We start from the raw sequence: 13,804 nt of genomic DNA, 5'->3' as shown, positions 1-13,804 counted from the left end.
GAAGTGTGCTGACATCACAATTCATATTACCCTCCAGCTGCAATGTCCCCAACCCGCCTTCATTGTAGGAAATCATCCCCTCCTACCTCTAGGACTCAAGTCTGGCTAACTGGCTTTCCTGGAATTCCTTCTTAAATGTTGTCTTGCTAACATTCCTACAGCACGTCCTTTTCTTGTTTTAACATTTCAATGTGTATTCATTCATTCTCATTCTCTCCCTCTCATACCTCTTTCTCACATATACATGTCAGTTGCTAGTTCATAACATTTTAAAATTTACAGTAATGAGAAAATAGATGGCATATACATATGCATATGTACAAAAATTAATTATCCCATTTTGGAAACACACACACACAAAAAAAAAGGATTCATATTTAACAAAAAAACACTTAAAATAAAAAATATTTTTTGCATATATTTAAAAAAGTTGGTTCTATGTTGCCCATCATTACATGATTACTACAACAGAAGAGTCAAATAAATTTCCTAAACTTTTATTATCTAATGTAGACAAATTATAATCTTGCAACACATTGCTGGAGTTGATAGATAGCTATGTATAAAAAATCTGATTACAATCTTGTACTTGTAAATGCAATATTGCACAATTCAAATTTCCAATTATTTTAGCTTTCTTGTTTTCTTCAGTAAACTTAGTTTGTTTACTTCATTTTAAGTGCTAAACCCATGCGTTTCAGTGTAAGATGTGGTGGAGGCTTGATCCTCCGAGTGCCAGACAGACACGCTCTCAATTTTCTTCAGTAAATACCTTTTAATATTAATGCTGATGACATATGTAAAAATTATTAAGAGGTATTTCTTCAATGCAGACTAAAAAATTACTTTTTCTAAACACTTTAATAAATAGCTATCCCAGGATGCTATATAATTATCAAACTTCCTTAGCACAAAAGCAAATTCTTGGAAAGATATTATCTGGATTGTGGTTGACATGGCACTAATCAACTCTACACCTTGTTATCTAAACTTATATTGGGAATTAAAAAAAAAATTTTTTTTGCTTATTGCATCATCATTGCTGTCCTAAAATATCTTTTGTATTACCCATGAAATATTACTCATAATCTTTTAAAGGGCCAAACTCTAATTACACTATAGTACAATGAAAGTTTCTCCAGATTATGATAATAGATTTCTTCAGTCATAGGTAGTCAGTTCTTTTATTAAAAATTTTATTTATCTTATTCATCATCATCAGCATGTAAGTCGCTCATTCGTTTCTTTACAATGCTCATGATTCCCTTCATCTTCTCCCAAGTTCCCAGAGCATCAGGCAAGTTTTCAAATACAATATGATCCGACACATCAACTGTCCATTTATCTGCACTTGGGAGAGTTTTATAAGGTGTACAAGACTCAGGAATAATAACTCCTAACTTGAAGCTCTTTGAATTTGATCGATGATGATAAGTCTGCTTGGAATCATTTTCACTTAAGTCATTACTGGAATTTTCAGACTGGCTTAATTCATTGACAGAATGGCTGGAGAGCCTGCTGTCTTCTGAAATTTCACCCACTTGTTCAACATTAACAGCATGGACATCTTTACTATTTTTAATCTTCTGACTTTTTTCTACATCTCCATCAGCACTTTGCACTGCTGTATCTTCCAGTTCCTTCAGTATTTTGAGCCTTTTAACTTCCAAGTCACCTAGAGAAGCTTGTGAGTCTTCACTGATTTCTCCCTCCTCTATATCTATAACCTGAAATATAATAATAATAAAGTTTACAGTTTTTTACTGGTAATGCACTTATTAATGGAATGGCTAATGAGGCCAACAACTCACTCACTATTTTTTTTTACTTAATGGCCATCTCCCACCAAGTAAGGGTGACCCAAAGTAAACATATTCATCATCATTCATTCAATCACCATCTTCCTTGAGGTGTGTTGACATCACAATCAGATCACCTTCCAACTGCAACCTCACAATGCTACTAGCTACAAATGAACAGAGGAGCAGATAGACTGATGAATGGATGGAAGGACTGACAGCAGGACCTAAAGACAGGTGGATGGGCTGACAAATATGTAGATTAGCAGACAAGTGGATAGACTAAGGGATGAGTGGATAGACTGACATGTGTAGATGAACTGATGGATGGGTGCAGGCTAGTAGAATGGACTAGAAGCTAGAGCTAATCCTTCTTGAGCAATGTGAGATTAACAGAAGCTAGAAGCTAAAGCTCAACCATCTCGAATACTGCTAGGCTAAGAGCAGGAACTAAAAGCTGAAGTTCAACCTCCTTAAATAATACACAAATAACCCACTTAGGAGTGTGACTTGGCAATGGTCCAGGTTGAACCGAAACATCTTCATTACTTTCCCTTTCCTAAATATGAGTTATTTGTGTTTTGTTCCAGCCATAGTACTGCAACTTTATATTCCTCAAACACTGTATAAGTAACTTTAAATATAATATGCAACATAACACTATAAGGGGTTTTTAATGGTAAAAAATAATTTTTTTTTTCTATTTATCAGAGTTCTTCATAATTTGATAAACCAGATAACTTACTTTCTTTGGAAGTGGTGGTAGTGGTGGCACATCCAGTGGGGGAGGTGGTGGCAAGGGCTCCAGAGGCAGGGGTGGGTTGAACTCTATCTCTGTTGATCTGGCAATTCCACTTTCTGATTAAAGAAATTAACTTGTGAAGAATAAGCTCTTAAATATATGATATCTATTCCTCCACATTTTTAAATAAACACATTATGTATTGCAACCACCTAATTTTATAGCATGGGATTTACTTGGCAAAACATGGTTAAGTCCCTCAGGTGAATATATCTTAAAAAAAAAAAAAAAAAAAAAAAAACATACAAGATGCCAGGCAGCACCAGGGCCTAGGGCAATTCATGTGTTATGATTCTATCCAAGAACTATGCTACCATCTCCCCACCCCTAAAAACCCACTCTGCAGTTGAAATTTACCACTACTCTCATGTTGTTTACTGGATGATTACTATGCTGTTATGGACATTATGATCCCCCTTTCCTCATCATCAGTAATTACCTAATGGTACCTAAAAGGACTGCTATCAATAGTGGAAGTTAGAAGAAAGGTAAGAGATGTGTGTCATGAAATGTAGCTCCATTAATTTCCTGTAGGAATTTGTATATGATTTTTTTTTTTTCAACAAGTCGGCCGTCTCCCACCGAGGCAGGGTGACCCAAAAAGAAAGAAAATCCCCAAAAAGAAAATACTTTCATCATCATTCAACACTTTCACCACACTCACACATTATCACTGCTTTTGCAGAGGTGCTCAGAACACAACAGTTTAGAAGCATATACGTATAAAGATACACATATCCCTCCAAACTGCCAATATCCCAAACCCCTCCTTTAAAGTGCAGGCATTGTACTTCCCATTTCCAGGACTCAAGTCCGACTATATGAAAATAACCGGTTTCCCTGAATCCCTTCACTAAATATTACCCTGCTCACACTCCAACAGATTGTCAGGTCCCAAGTATCATTCGTCTCCATTCACTCCTATCTAACACGCTCATGCACGCTTGCTGGAAGTCCAAGCCCCTTGCCCACAAAACCTCCTTTATCCCCTCTTTCCAACCCTTTCGAGGACGACCCCTACCCCTCCTTTCTTCCCCTAAAGATTTATATGCTTTCCATGTCATTCTACTTTGATCCATTCTCTCTAAATGACCAAACCACCTCAACAACCCCTCTTCTGCCCTCTGACTAATGCTTTTATTAACTCCACACCTTCTCCTAATTTCCACACTCCGAATTTTCTGCATAATATTTACACCACACATTGCCCTTAGACAGGACATCTTCACTGCCTCCAACCATCTCCTCGCTGCTGCATTTACCACCCAAGCTTCACATCCATATAAGTGTTGGTACTACTATACTTTCATACATTCCCTTCTTTGCCTCCATAGATAACGTTTTTTGACTCCACATATACCTCAATGCACCACTCACCTTTTTTCCCTCATCAATTCTATGATTAACCTCATCCTTCATAAACCCATCCGCCGACACGTCAACTCCCAAGTATCTGAAAACATTCACTTCTTCCATACTCCTCCTCCCTAATTTGATATCCAATTTTTCTTTATCTAAATCATTTGATACCCTCATCACCTTACTCTTTTCTATGTTCACTTTTAACTTTCTACCTTTACACACATTCTCAAACTCATCCACTAACCTTTGCAATTTTTCTTTAGAATCTCCCATAAGCACAGTATCATCAGCAAAAAGTAACTGTGTCAGTTCCCATTTTGAATTTGATTCCCCATAATTTAATCCCACCACTTAGACCAACATTTTTATCAGAAGTGTATAGAATATTGTAATCTTACCATCAACTTCCATCTCTGCCCCGGAAGCTATACTATCATTAAGGCTTTTACTCCTTAGTTCAGAGCCCTTAAGTTTCTTCTTCTTATATGCCTCAGCCTTGTTCATGTTCATGTATCTCAAAAATTCACTTCTTTGGTGGATAGGTTGCATTGGTGGGAAATTGTACTGCTGCCATTCCTAGAAGATTACAGAATTTTTATAAAAAGCATGCATAGAAATAAATATGTGATACAGCATATGAAAAAATTAATTGTAAAATCAGTCATACAGGTAAACTAAAAACAGATAAGGCAAATTCTCACAGAAGAGTAAAGGTGAAAAAAGGCTTAAATAAGACCCCTGTACAAGGTCAAGCATATTATTGATTTGTTACCTGTTAATGGTTCTGAGGATCATCATCCCTATCTCAGGGCAGGAATAATTACTATTAAGGAATACACAAGAAAGCAAAAAATAAGTGAATGTAAATAGAGGTTTTGTAAGATTTACTTTTTAATTTCTCTCAAATTATCTGCCCTTTGGATATAAATATATACTGTGGTGCAAGCCCTCTTCTGTTCCTTCTGTTTCAATTACCTATCAAATGCAACCCATCACCTCAAAATCAATATTATTTGTTGATGACACTGCTTTCGTTTTCTCAGGTCCTGACCCTATCACCATTAATGAAAGTAATTGATAAATTAAAAAATATCCCCACATGGATGATAGCTGACACATTTCATCTAGAAAAGATCTACTACATGCTGTTTAATAATAAAATATCTAGCCAAATAAATCTTAGCATAAATGGCAAACAAGTGAATAGAAACAGTTAAGAAAAAATTCTAGGCTTGCACCCAGACAATGAACTAAAGTTCTAAGATGTTCAGACCAAAGCTGAAGGCAAATGTTTTTCATCATTGTACAAATACACTCACATCTTTTACACCACGAGGAACTGAATCATTGAAGCCAGGATAACTAACAAGGCTCTCTGGTTTATATTTGACTGTTGTGGATTCTTCACCTTCCTCTGTATCTGGATGAGAAACACCTGCAAAAGAAGAATGCAAGATGTAAAAATGGAAGAAATGTGCCATATCCACATAAACACCAGTGTCAAAGCTGACGAAGAATGAATAGGTGATTATTGTTACTTTTAAAGCTTTCTCTTACTATTTAAGAAGATTTTTTTTTTTAACACACTGGCTGTCTCCCACGGAGATAGGGCAACCCGAAAAAGAAACACTTTCACCATCATTCACACTATCACTGTCTTGCCAGAGGCACACAGATATGACAGTTCAGATGTCCCTCCAAACAGCAAATATCCCAAGTCCTCCTTTAGTACAGACACTATACTTCCCATGTTTATAATTTCCATGTTTATAATTTCCATTCTTTTAATCATAGCACAAAACTATAAATATACACTAAACAAAACAGATTTTATCTATACTATGTCTAGGTCCATGAGTTCATGATGCTTTCCCTCTTTCATCAATGAAATATAAGTTCTACACCTGCTATCTCACTACTTGCACTCTTTCTCTTCAAACATCATTGCTGATGCTAAGGGAATATTTTTTTTTAACACACTGGCCATCTTCCACTGAGGTATGGTGACCCAAATACAGTATATACTTTCACCATCATTCACACTCACTATTTTATATCTGGAAACAACTAATCATACATAAGAAATTCAATACAAAATAGACTTACTCTCCCCAGAAGCATCATACATTTTCACATCTGCTTGGTGAACCTCAGCATCCAAAAGCCACCCAGGTGGATACCCTAAAACACGCATTCGATAGATATATAGAGGTAACTGGTGTGGTTTAAGTCCTAAAGCATGTCGAAGACCTTCACTAAGCTTCCCAGGCTGGAAGTGTCCAAATTTATTTTCACTGTCTTCATGATATCTCCTGCAATAAAAGTATGCTAATTTTATTTCTTTCCATTTTCTATTCATTTTGAAAGTACGTACTTGACTAGGAATAAACATCATTAACTCAAATAAAATATTATATATTTATGAATTTGTACTTGGAATTTAGATAATCCTTAAATAAGTTTATCTTATTAGAAAACTAAGACAGTAGTGAAAGGTATCTTAAACATTATAAGAGATATATTGATGACATCTTTCTACTTCATGAGGATTTTATTGAGACTCATATGAACTTGTTTTGCGTAGTCTCTCTAACTTGTTTATGCATACATTAAAGGTGAAATGAACAAGTCCTTCCATACCAGAGAAGTGTGAAAGAAACAGAAGTACAGTAGTTCCATTGTATCCGCAGGCGATGTGTTCCAAGACATACCAAGGATACCCAAAACCATGGATAGTAGCAAACCCTATATATATGTCATTTTTCCTTTACATACTTTTTTTTTTTTAACAAGTCGGCCGTCTCCCACTGAGGCAAGGTGACCCAAAAAGAAAGAAAAAATCCCCAAAAAGAAAATACTTTCATCATCATTCAACACTTTCACCTCACTCACACATAATCACTGTTTTTGCAGAGATGCTCAGAACACAACAGTTTAGAAGCATATACGTATAAAGATACACAACATATCCCTCCAAATTGCTAATATCCCAAAACCCCTCCTTTAGAGTGCAGGCATTGTACTTCCTATTTCCAGGACTCAATTCCGGCTATATAAAAATAACCGGTTTCCTTGAATCCCTTCACTAAATATTACCCTGCTCACACTCCAACAGATCGTCAGGTCCCAAATACCATTAGTCTCCATTCACTCCTATCGAACACGCTCATGCACGCCTGCTGGAAGTCCAAGCCCCTCACCCACAAAACCTCCCTTACCCCTTCCTTCCAACCTTTTTGAGGACGACCCCTACCCCACCTTCCTTCCCCTACAGGTTTAAATGCTCTCCATGTCATTCTACTTTGATCCATTCTCTCTAAATGACCAAACCACCTCAACAACCCCTCTGACTAATACTTTTATTAACTCCACACTTTCTCCTAATTTCCACACTCCGAATTCTCTGCATAACATTTACACCACACATTGCCCTTAGACAGGACATCACTGCCTCCAACCGTCTCCTCGCTGCTGCATTCACAACCCAAGCTTCACACCCATATAAGAGTGTTGGTACTACTATACTTTCATACATTCCCTTCTTTGCCTCCGTAGACGTTTTTTGTCTCCACATATACCTCAACGCACCACTCACCTTTTTTCTCTCATCATACCTATGATAAAGTTTAATTGATAAATTAAGCAAAGTAAGTCTAGAATTATCACTTTTTCATTTATGGGAAGCATTTCACAGCTTCTCTCAGGCTTTGAACTGCCAGCATCACTACTTTTGCACTTTGAGGCCATTATTAAGCAAAATGAAGGATTATTTTTGGGTCACAGTAAACAGTAGATAACTGAAACTGCAGACATTGAATCTGTGGATGTGGGGGCCCTATTGTATTTCCAAAAATGTCATTCAGAGTTAAATTGGGGTACTCCCCATATCTGCTAGGGTCTTGACTCCAATGTAAACGAATATACAAAGTTTAATGGCAAACCAAAAAATTACAAGTGTATAAGTACTGCACATTTCAAAAGGATGTTAATCTGCTTTGGACTGTAAATGTTAGAAGAAAACTACAAAATGCATATGCATTGCATCTGCACAAATATAGACCAAATAAAAAACTCAAATATGTTTAACAACAATGATACAAGAAATAAAAAGTACAGTATAGACTACAAAATAAAAATTATAACTCTGGAGATAATTTCTTTGGAAGACAAAAAAAAAAAAAAAAAAAAAAAAAAAAAAAAAAACAAGACTATGTTGATAATTGTCCAGAGTGAAATGAAGTATCACCTCAAGTTTGTGGGTTAGCTATGAAATATAAAATGCATGTCTCATTTTAACATTTAATACAAAGACTTAAATATCTTACACGTTAGATCCTCGAGTAGTCATGTGCTTTCTCCGGTTTGCGGAAATTTTCCCATGGTCTAGCGGGTCTGGACATTCTGATAAGTTGTGATCAGCCAAACAGTTAAAGCATCGCTTCTTTGGTCGTGCATCGTTGATTCTCTTGCCGGTTATCATGCTGTACTCAATGTCATTAAGCACACCAGAAAAGTCCTGCAACACAAAAAAATAATGAAATGCATAAATATTCATATACAGTAGGGCCCCGCTTTACGGCGTTCTGCTGATACGGTCATTTCAAATTATGACCAAAACTCTCTACACGGCTCCCCCCCACCTGACTTTCTAATGTGGTTACCGTGCCCCACCCGGTTTGTTTACATTCTATGTGAGATCCGTAAGCACTAAGTCTCTCCATGTCTGGAAACTCCAAAATTTCAAGTGTTTTTAAAAGTTACTTCATATTTTATATTCTTTCTTTCTTCTTTCAACACACCGGCCATATCCCACCGAGGTGGGGTGGCCCAAAAGAGAAAATAAGTTTCGCCTTTCACACTCAGTAATATATACAGGAGAAGGGGTTACTAGCTCCTTGCTCCTGGCATTTTAGTCGCCTCTTACAACACACATGGCTTACGGAGGAAGAATTCTGTTCCACTTCCCCATGGAGGTAAGAGAAAATAAACAAGAACAAGAACTAGTAAGAAAACAGAAGAAAACCCAGAGGGGTGTATATATATATGCTTGTACATGTATGTGTAGTGTGCCCTAAGTGTAAGTAGAAGTAGCAAGACGTACCTGAAACCTTGCAAGTTTATGAGACAGAAAAATGGACACCAGCAATCCTACCATCATGTAAAACAATTACAGGCTTTCGTTTTACACTCACTTAGCAGGATGGTAGTACCTCCCTGGGTGGTTGCTGTTTACCAACCTATTACCTACAAGTAATACATTTATGGGTGACAATTTAGACACATTTAAATAAATAATTATAAACTACTGTAATACAATTTCAATAATTCAGGCACATATAATAATTTATTAACAAGTTAAAGATAATACAAATAACAGATGTGGAATACTTAGTGACATACTGTTTCATAAGAAGGTGTTATATCCACAGGTGCTTGAGACTCAAATGCCGTCTTCACAGTAATATTGGTTTCATCCCCATCTATGTCTAGACACACTCCCTCTGGCATTGCAACTTCTGCAATATTAAATATATTCAATTTAATAATAATAATAATCATAGAATTGATGAGGGAAAAAAGGTGAGTGGTGCGTTGAGGTATATGTGGAGTCAAAAAACGTTATCTATGGAGGCAAAGAAGGGAATGTATGAAAGTAAAGTAGTACCAACACTCTTACATGGATGTGAAGCTTGGGTGGTAAATGCAGCAGCGAGGAGACGGTTGGAGGCAGTGGAGATGTCCTGTCTAAGGGCAATGTGTGGTGTAAATATTATGCAGAAAATTCGGAGTGTGGAAATTAGGAGGTGTGGAGTTAATAAAAGTATTAGTCAGAGGGCAGAAGAGGGGTTGTTGAGGTGGTTTGGTCATTTAGAGAGAATGGATCAAAGTAGAATGACATGGAAAGCATATAAATCTATAGGGGAAGGAAGGAGGGGTAGGGGTCGTCATCAAAAGGGTTGGAAAGAGGGGGTAAAGGAGGCTTTGTGGGCAAGGGGCTTGGACTTCCAGCAAGCGTGCATGAGCGTGTTAGATAGGAGTGAAAGGAGACGAATGATACTTGGGACCTGACGATCTGTTGGAGTGTGAGCAGGGTAATATTTAGTGAAGGGATTCAAGGAAACCGGTTATTTTCATATAGTCGGACTTGAGTCCTGGAAATGGGAAGCACAATGCCTGCACTTTAAAGGAGGGGTTTGGGATATTGGCAGTTTGGAGGGATATGTTGTGTATCTTTATACGTATATGCTTCTAAACTGTTGTATTCTGAGCACCTCTGCAAAAGCAGTGATAATGTGTGAGTGTGGTGAAAGTGTTGAATGATGATGAAAGTATTTTCATTTTTGGGGATTTTCTTTCTCTTTTGGGTCACCCTGCCTCGGTGGGAGATGGCCGACTTGTTGAAAAAAAAAAATAATAATAATAATAATAATAATAATAAAAGTAATGCTGATACAAAAATATTACACTATAGTAAAACAATATAATATACCCTGTCTTGGTGGGAAATGGCCAATGTGTTAAAAAAAAAAAATATATAACTAGGTAGTAGGTTGATAGACAGCAACCACCCAGGGAGGTACTCCCATCCTGCCAAGTGACTGAAACAGATACCTGTAATGGTTTTACATGATGGTAGAATTGCTGGTGTCTTTCTTGTGTGTCCTAAACACATGGAAAAACAGGTATATCTTACTACTTCTACTTACACTTAGGTAACACTACACATGTATATACTTTCTTCTTTCAACAAACAGGCCGTATCCCACTGAGGCAGGGAGCCCAAAAGGAAAAACAAAAGTTTCTCCTTTTACATTTAGTAATATATACATGAGAAGGGGTTACTAGCCCCTTGCTCCCGGTATTTTAGTCGCCTCTTACGACACGCATGGCTTATGGAGGAAGAATTCTGTTCCACTTCCCCATGGAGGTAAGAGGAAATAAACAAGAACAAGAACTAGCAAGAAAATAGAAGAAAACCCAAAGGGGTGTGTATATATATGCTTGTACATGTGTAGTGTGACCTAAGTGTAAGTAGAAGCAGCAAGACGTACCTGAAACCTTGCATGTTTATGAGACAGAAAAAAGACACCAGCAATCCCACCATCATGTAAAACAATTACAGGTTTCCATTTTACACTCACTTGGCAGGACGGTAGTACCTCCCTGGGCAGTTGCTATTTACCAACCTACTACCTATAATATGTACTGTATATATATGCATATATATTTACACACCCATCTGTGTTTTCTTCTATTTTCTTAACAGTTCTTGTTCTTCTTTATTTCCTCTTACCTCCATGGGGAAGTGGATAAGAATCTTCCTCCATAAGCTATGCATGTTGTATAATGCCAGGAACAAGGGGCTCCCTTCTGTATAATTTTTTTTTTTTCAACAAGTCGGCCGACTCCCACCGAGGCAGGGTGACCCAAAAATGAAAGAAAATCCCCAAAAAGAAAATATTTTCATCATCATTCAACACTTTCACCACACTCACACATTATCACTGCTTTTGCAGAGGTGCTCAGAATACAACAGTTTAGAAGCATATACGTATAAAGATACACAACATATCCCTCCAAACTGCCAATATCCCAAACCTCTCCTTTAAAGTGCAGGCATTGTACTTCCCATTTCCAGGACTCAAGTCCGACTATATGAAAATAACCGGTTTCCCTGAATCCTTTCACTAAATATTACCCTGCTCATACTCCAACAGATCGTCAGGTCCCAAGTATCATTCGTCTCCATTCACTCCTATCTAACACGCTCATGCACGCTTGCTGGAAGTCCAAGCCCCTCGCCCACAAAACCTCCTTTACCCCCTCTTTCCAACCCTTTTGAGGACGACCCCTACCCCTCCTTCCTTCCCCTATAGATTTATATGTTTTCCATGTCATTCTACTTTGATCCATTCTGTATAAATTACTAAGTGTAAAAAGAAAGAAAGACTTTTTTTTTTTTTTTGAGTTACCCTGCTTTCATGGGATATGGCCAGTTTGTAAAAAATAAAAAAATACATGCAATAACTTTTAAAACATTTGAAATTCTGAAAACTTTCCAGACATAATCAAGAGACGTGGAGCTCACAGAGGATGTAAACACAGTGGTGCATGGACACCATAATAGGAAATCAGGGAGCTGTATCAACAAATTTCTGGTCAAAGTGAATTGCCATAAAGCATAGCACTGTAAAGCAAGGCCTGCCTGTAATGTATATTTAGGTTTCAGAGAATATCCTGAATATATAAGTATGATGTAATTTTTCAGTCCACATCAACTGTGTTTTCAAGACCAGTGTACAACATACTTGCATGAAAATCTTATATTACAATTATTTAAAGGTATAATATTCATCAAAATACACTGAATATATTGGGTGATCCTAGGTTAAATCTACATAATGTGCTCTGGCTGAATTCCACTGTAAGTATCATGAAATTATAATGATTATGGAATGAATAAGGAATCTTCTTGGTAGTTTCATGCCCTGTTTGCCAGTAGGGAAGTTGCTGCTGGAATAAAAGGTCTTGGTTTCACTGTTTACATATGTTAGTTATGCAGTGTTACCCATGATGCACTACATGACCTGATCTGGTCTTAGATTTTTACCAACGCTGTAAGAGACCCAAACATTTATTCTGAGGTCAAAAGTAACGGTAAGTGGCATTTTTAAAGTCACGGAGGGGTGGAGATATGTTGCAGCTTTTGAACTGTAGTATCAGCATGTCTCTGGCAAGACAGTGATGAAGCTAGTGATGATAAAACTGTTTCTTCTTTTTCTGGTCACCCTGCCTCAGTGGGAAACAGCCAGTGAGTTAAAAAAAAAAAATAGTACATTGGATACAGTTATTACTTCATACTAATACACTGGTTACAGTTAAAAGGTTAAAGATTACCTGTAGCACACCTCCTCACCAAGTGGAATGAAAAACAATAAAAAGACATAGGAACCTGTACTGTACTAACCATACGAGCTGTCTTCTATTACACTTTCACTGGCTTCACCTGTGGCATCAAGTACAATTACATCATCAATTGATGGAAGATCACTGGGGTTTTCTGGTACACTCTGGATTATGCTCTCATCTTTCAGTAATTCTGAAAATATATTATAAATACAGTGGAACTTCGGTTTTCATATCCCCTAGCTGGAGACAATTCTGGAGAAAATTCTCTATAAAATGTATTTTTTGTTAACCATCTCAGGGTCAAGAGGCCCTCTCCAGAACTCCTTCTCAGGGTCGAAAATTTTTCGGAAAAAAAAATTATCTTTTCTTAACCCTTTGACTGTCACGGCCGTATATATACGTCTTACGAGGTACCATGTTTGACGTATATATACTCGTAAATTACCAATTTCAACTATCCAATAAAGTCTTTAGAAATTGGCAATTTTGCCAATTTCACACAAATTTCAGAAGATGCCAGTTTCCAAATAGGGTCCGGAATAAACAAGACAGACATTCCTGGCACTAAAATAACAAGTTCTCTGTTTGTCAGTCATGTCCCCAGGCCCCTCTTACATTTCTTTTGCTTTCCACTTTGAATTTTTATTCTCACAAAAAATAGATTTACTGTTATGCAGACTACTGCATTAGTGTAGAAATGGTATAAATAATATCAGCGCACTTGTGAAAGAATATTAGACTCACTAGTTGACGTGTATTGGATGCTTGGCATGATTTGTTTACTTTTGAGCTTTGGTAAAAATCGAACATTTCTGCTACTTTGAGCTCAATTTCAAGGTACTTTTCATTGTGAAACCAATCAAAATCATCTCAATTTCTGTAATATGTTTACCATTCTATAAAATGAGACCTGGAAAACTAGAATACAACC

At 37.0% G+C, this 13,804-nt stretch overlaps 1 protein-coding gene across 2 annotated transcripts in view; it reads right to left on the bottom strand.

Moving 5' to 3' along the window:
- Positions 1-398: 398 nt before the first annotated feature.
- Positions 399-13,804, bottom strand: part of LOC128697515 (zinc finger CCHC domain-containing protein 8 homolog) — a 33,307-nt gene continuing 19,901 nt past the window's right edge. The window contains exons 7-14 of one of the 2 annotated variants that reach the window (XM_053789263.2): positions 12,932-13,063; positions 9,364-9,479; positions 8,289-8,479; positions 6,070-6,275; positions 5,283-5,398; positions 4,362-4,539; positions 2,545-2,657; positions 399-1,727 (exon numbers count right to left, since the gene is read on the bottom strand). In XM_053789263.2, the coding sequence (XP_053645238.1) occupies positions 1,206-1,727; positions 2,545-2,657; positions 4,362-4,539; positions 5,283-5,398; positions 6,070-6,275; positions 8,289-8,479; positions 9,364-9,479; positions 12,932-13,063 (1,574 nt within the window). In that variant the 3' untranslated portion in view covers positions 399-1,205. The remainder of the gene's footprint in view (positions 1,728-2,544; positions 2,658-4,361; positions 4,540-5,282; positions 5,399-6,069; positions 6,276-8,288; positions 8,480-9,363; positions 9,480-12,931; positions 13,064-13,804) is intronic. The other variant, XM_053789264.2, reaches the window with a different exon arrangement.

This window comes from Cherax quadricarinatus, chromosome 44 (assembly GCF_038502225.1).
Source record: "Cherax quadricarinatus isolate ZL_2023a chromosome 44, ASM3850222v1, whole genome shotgun sequence".
Taxonomy (NCBI): domain Eukaryota; kingdom Metazoa; phylum Arthropoda; class Malacostraca; order Decapoda; family Parastacidae; genus Cherax; species Cherax quadricarinatus.
The sequence above is the reverse complement of the archived record's forward strand: the minus strand, read 5'-3'. Positions and strand labels throughout refer to the sequence as shown.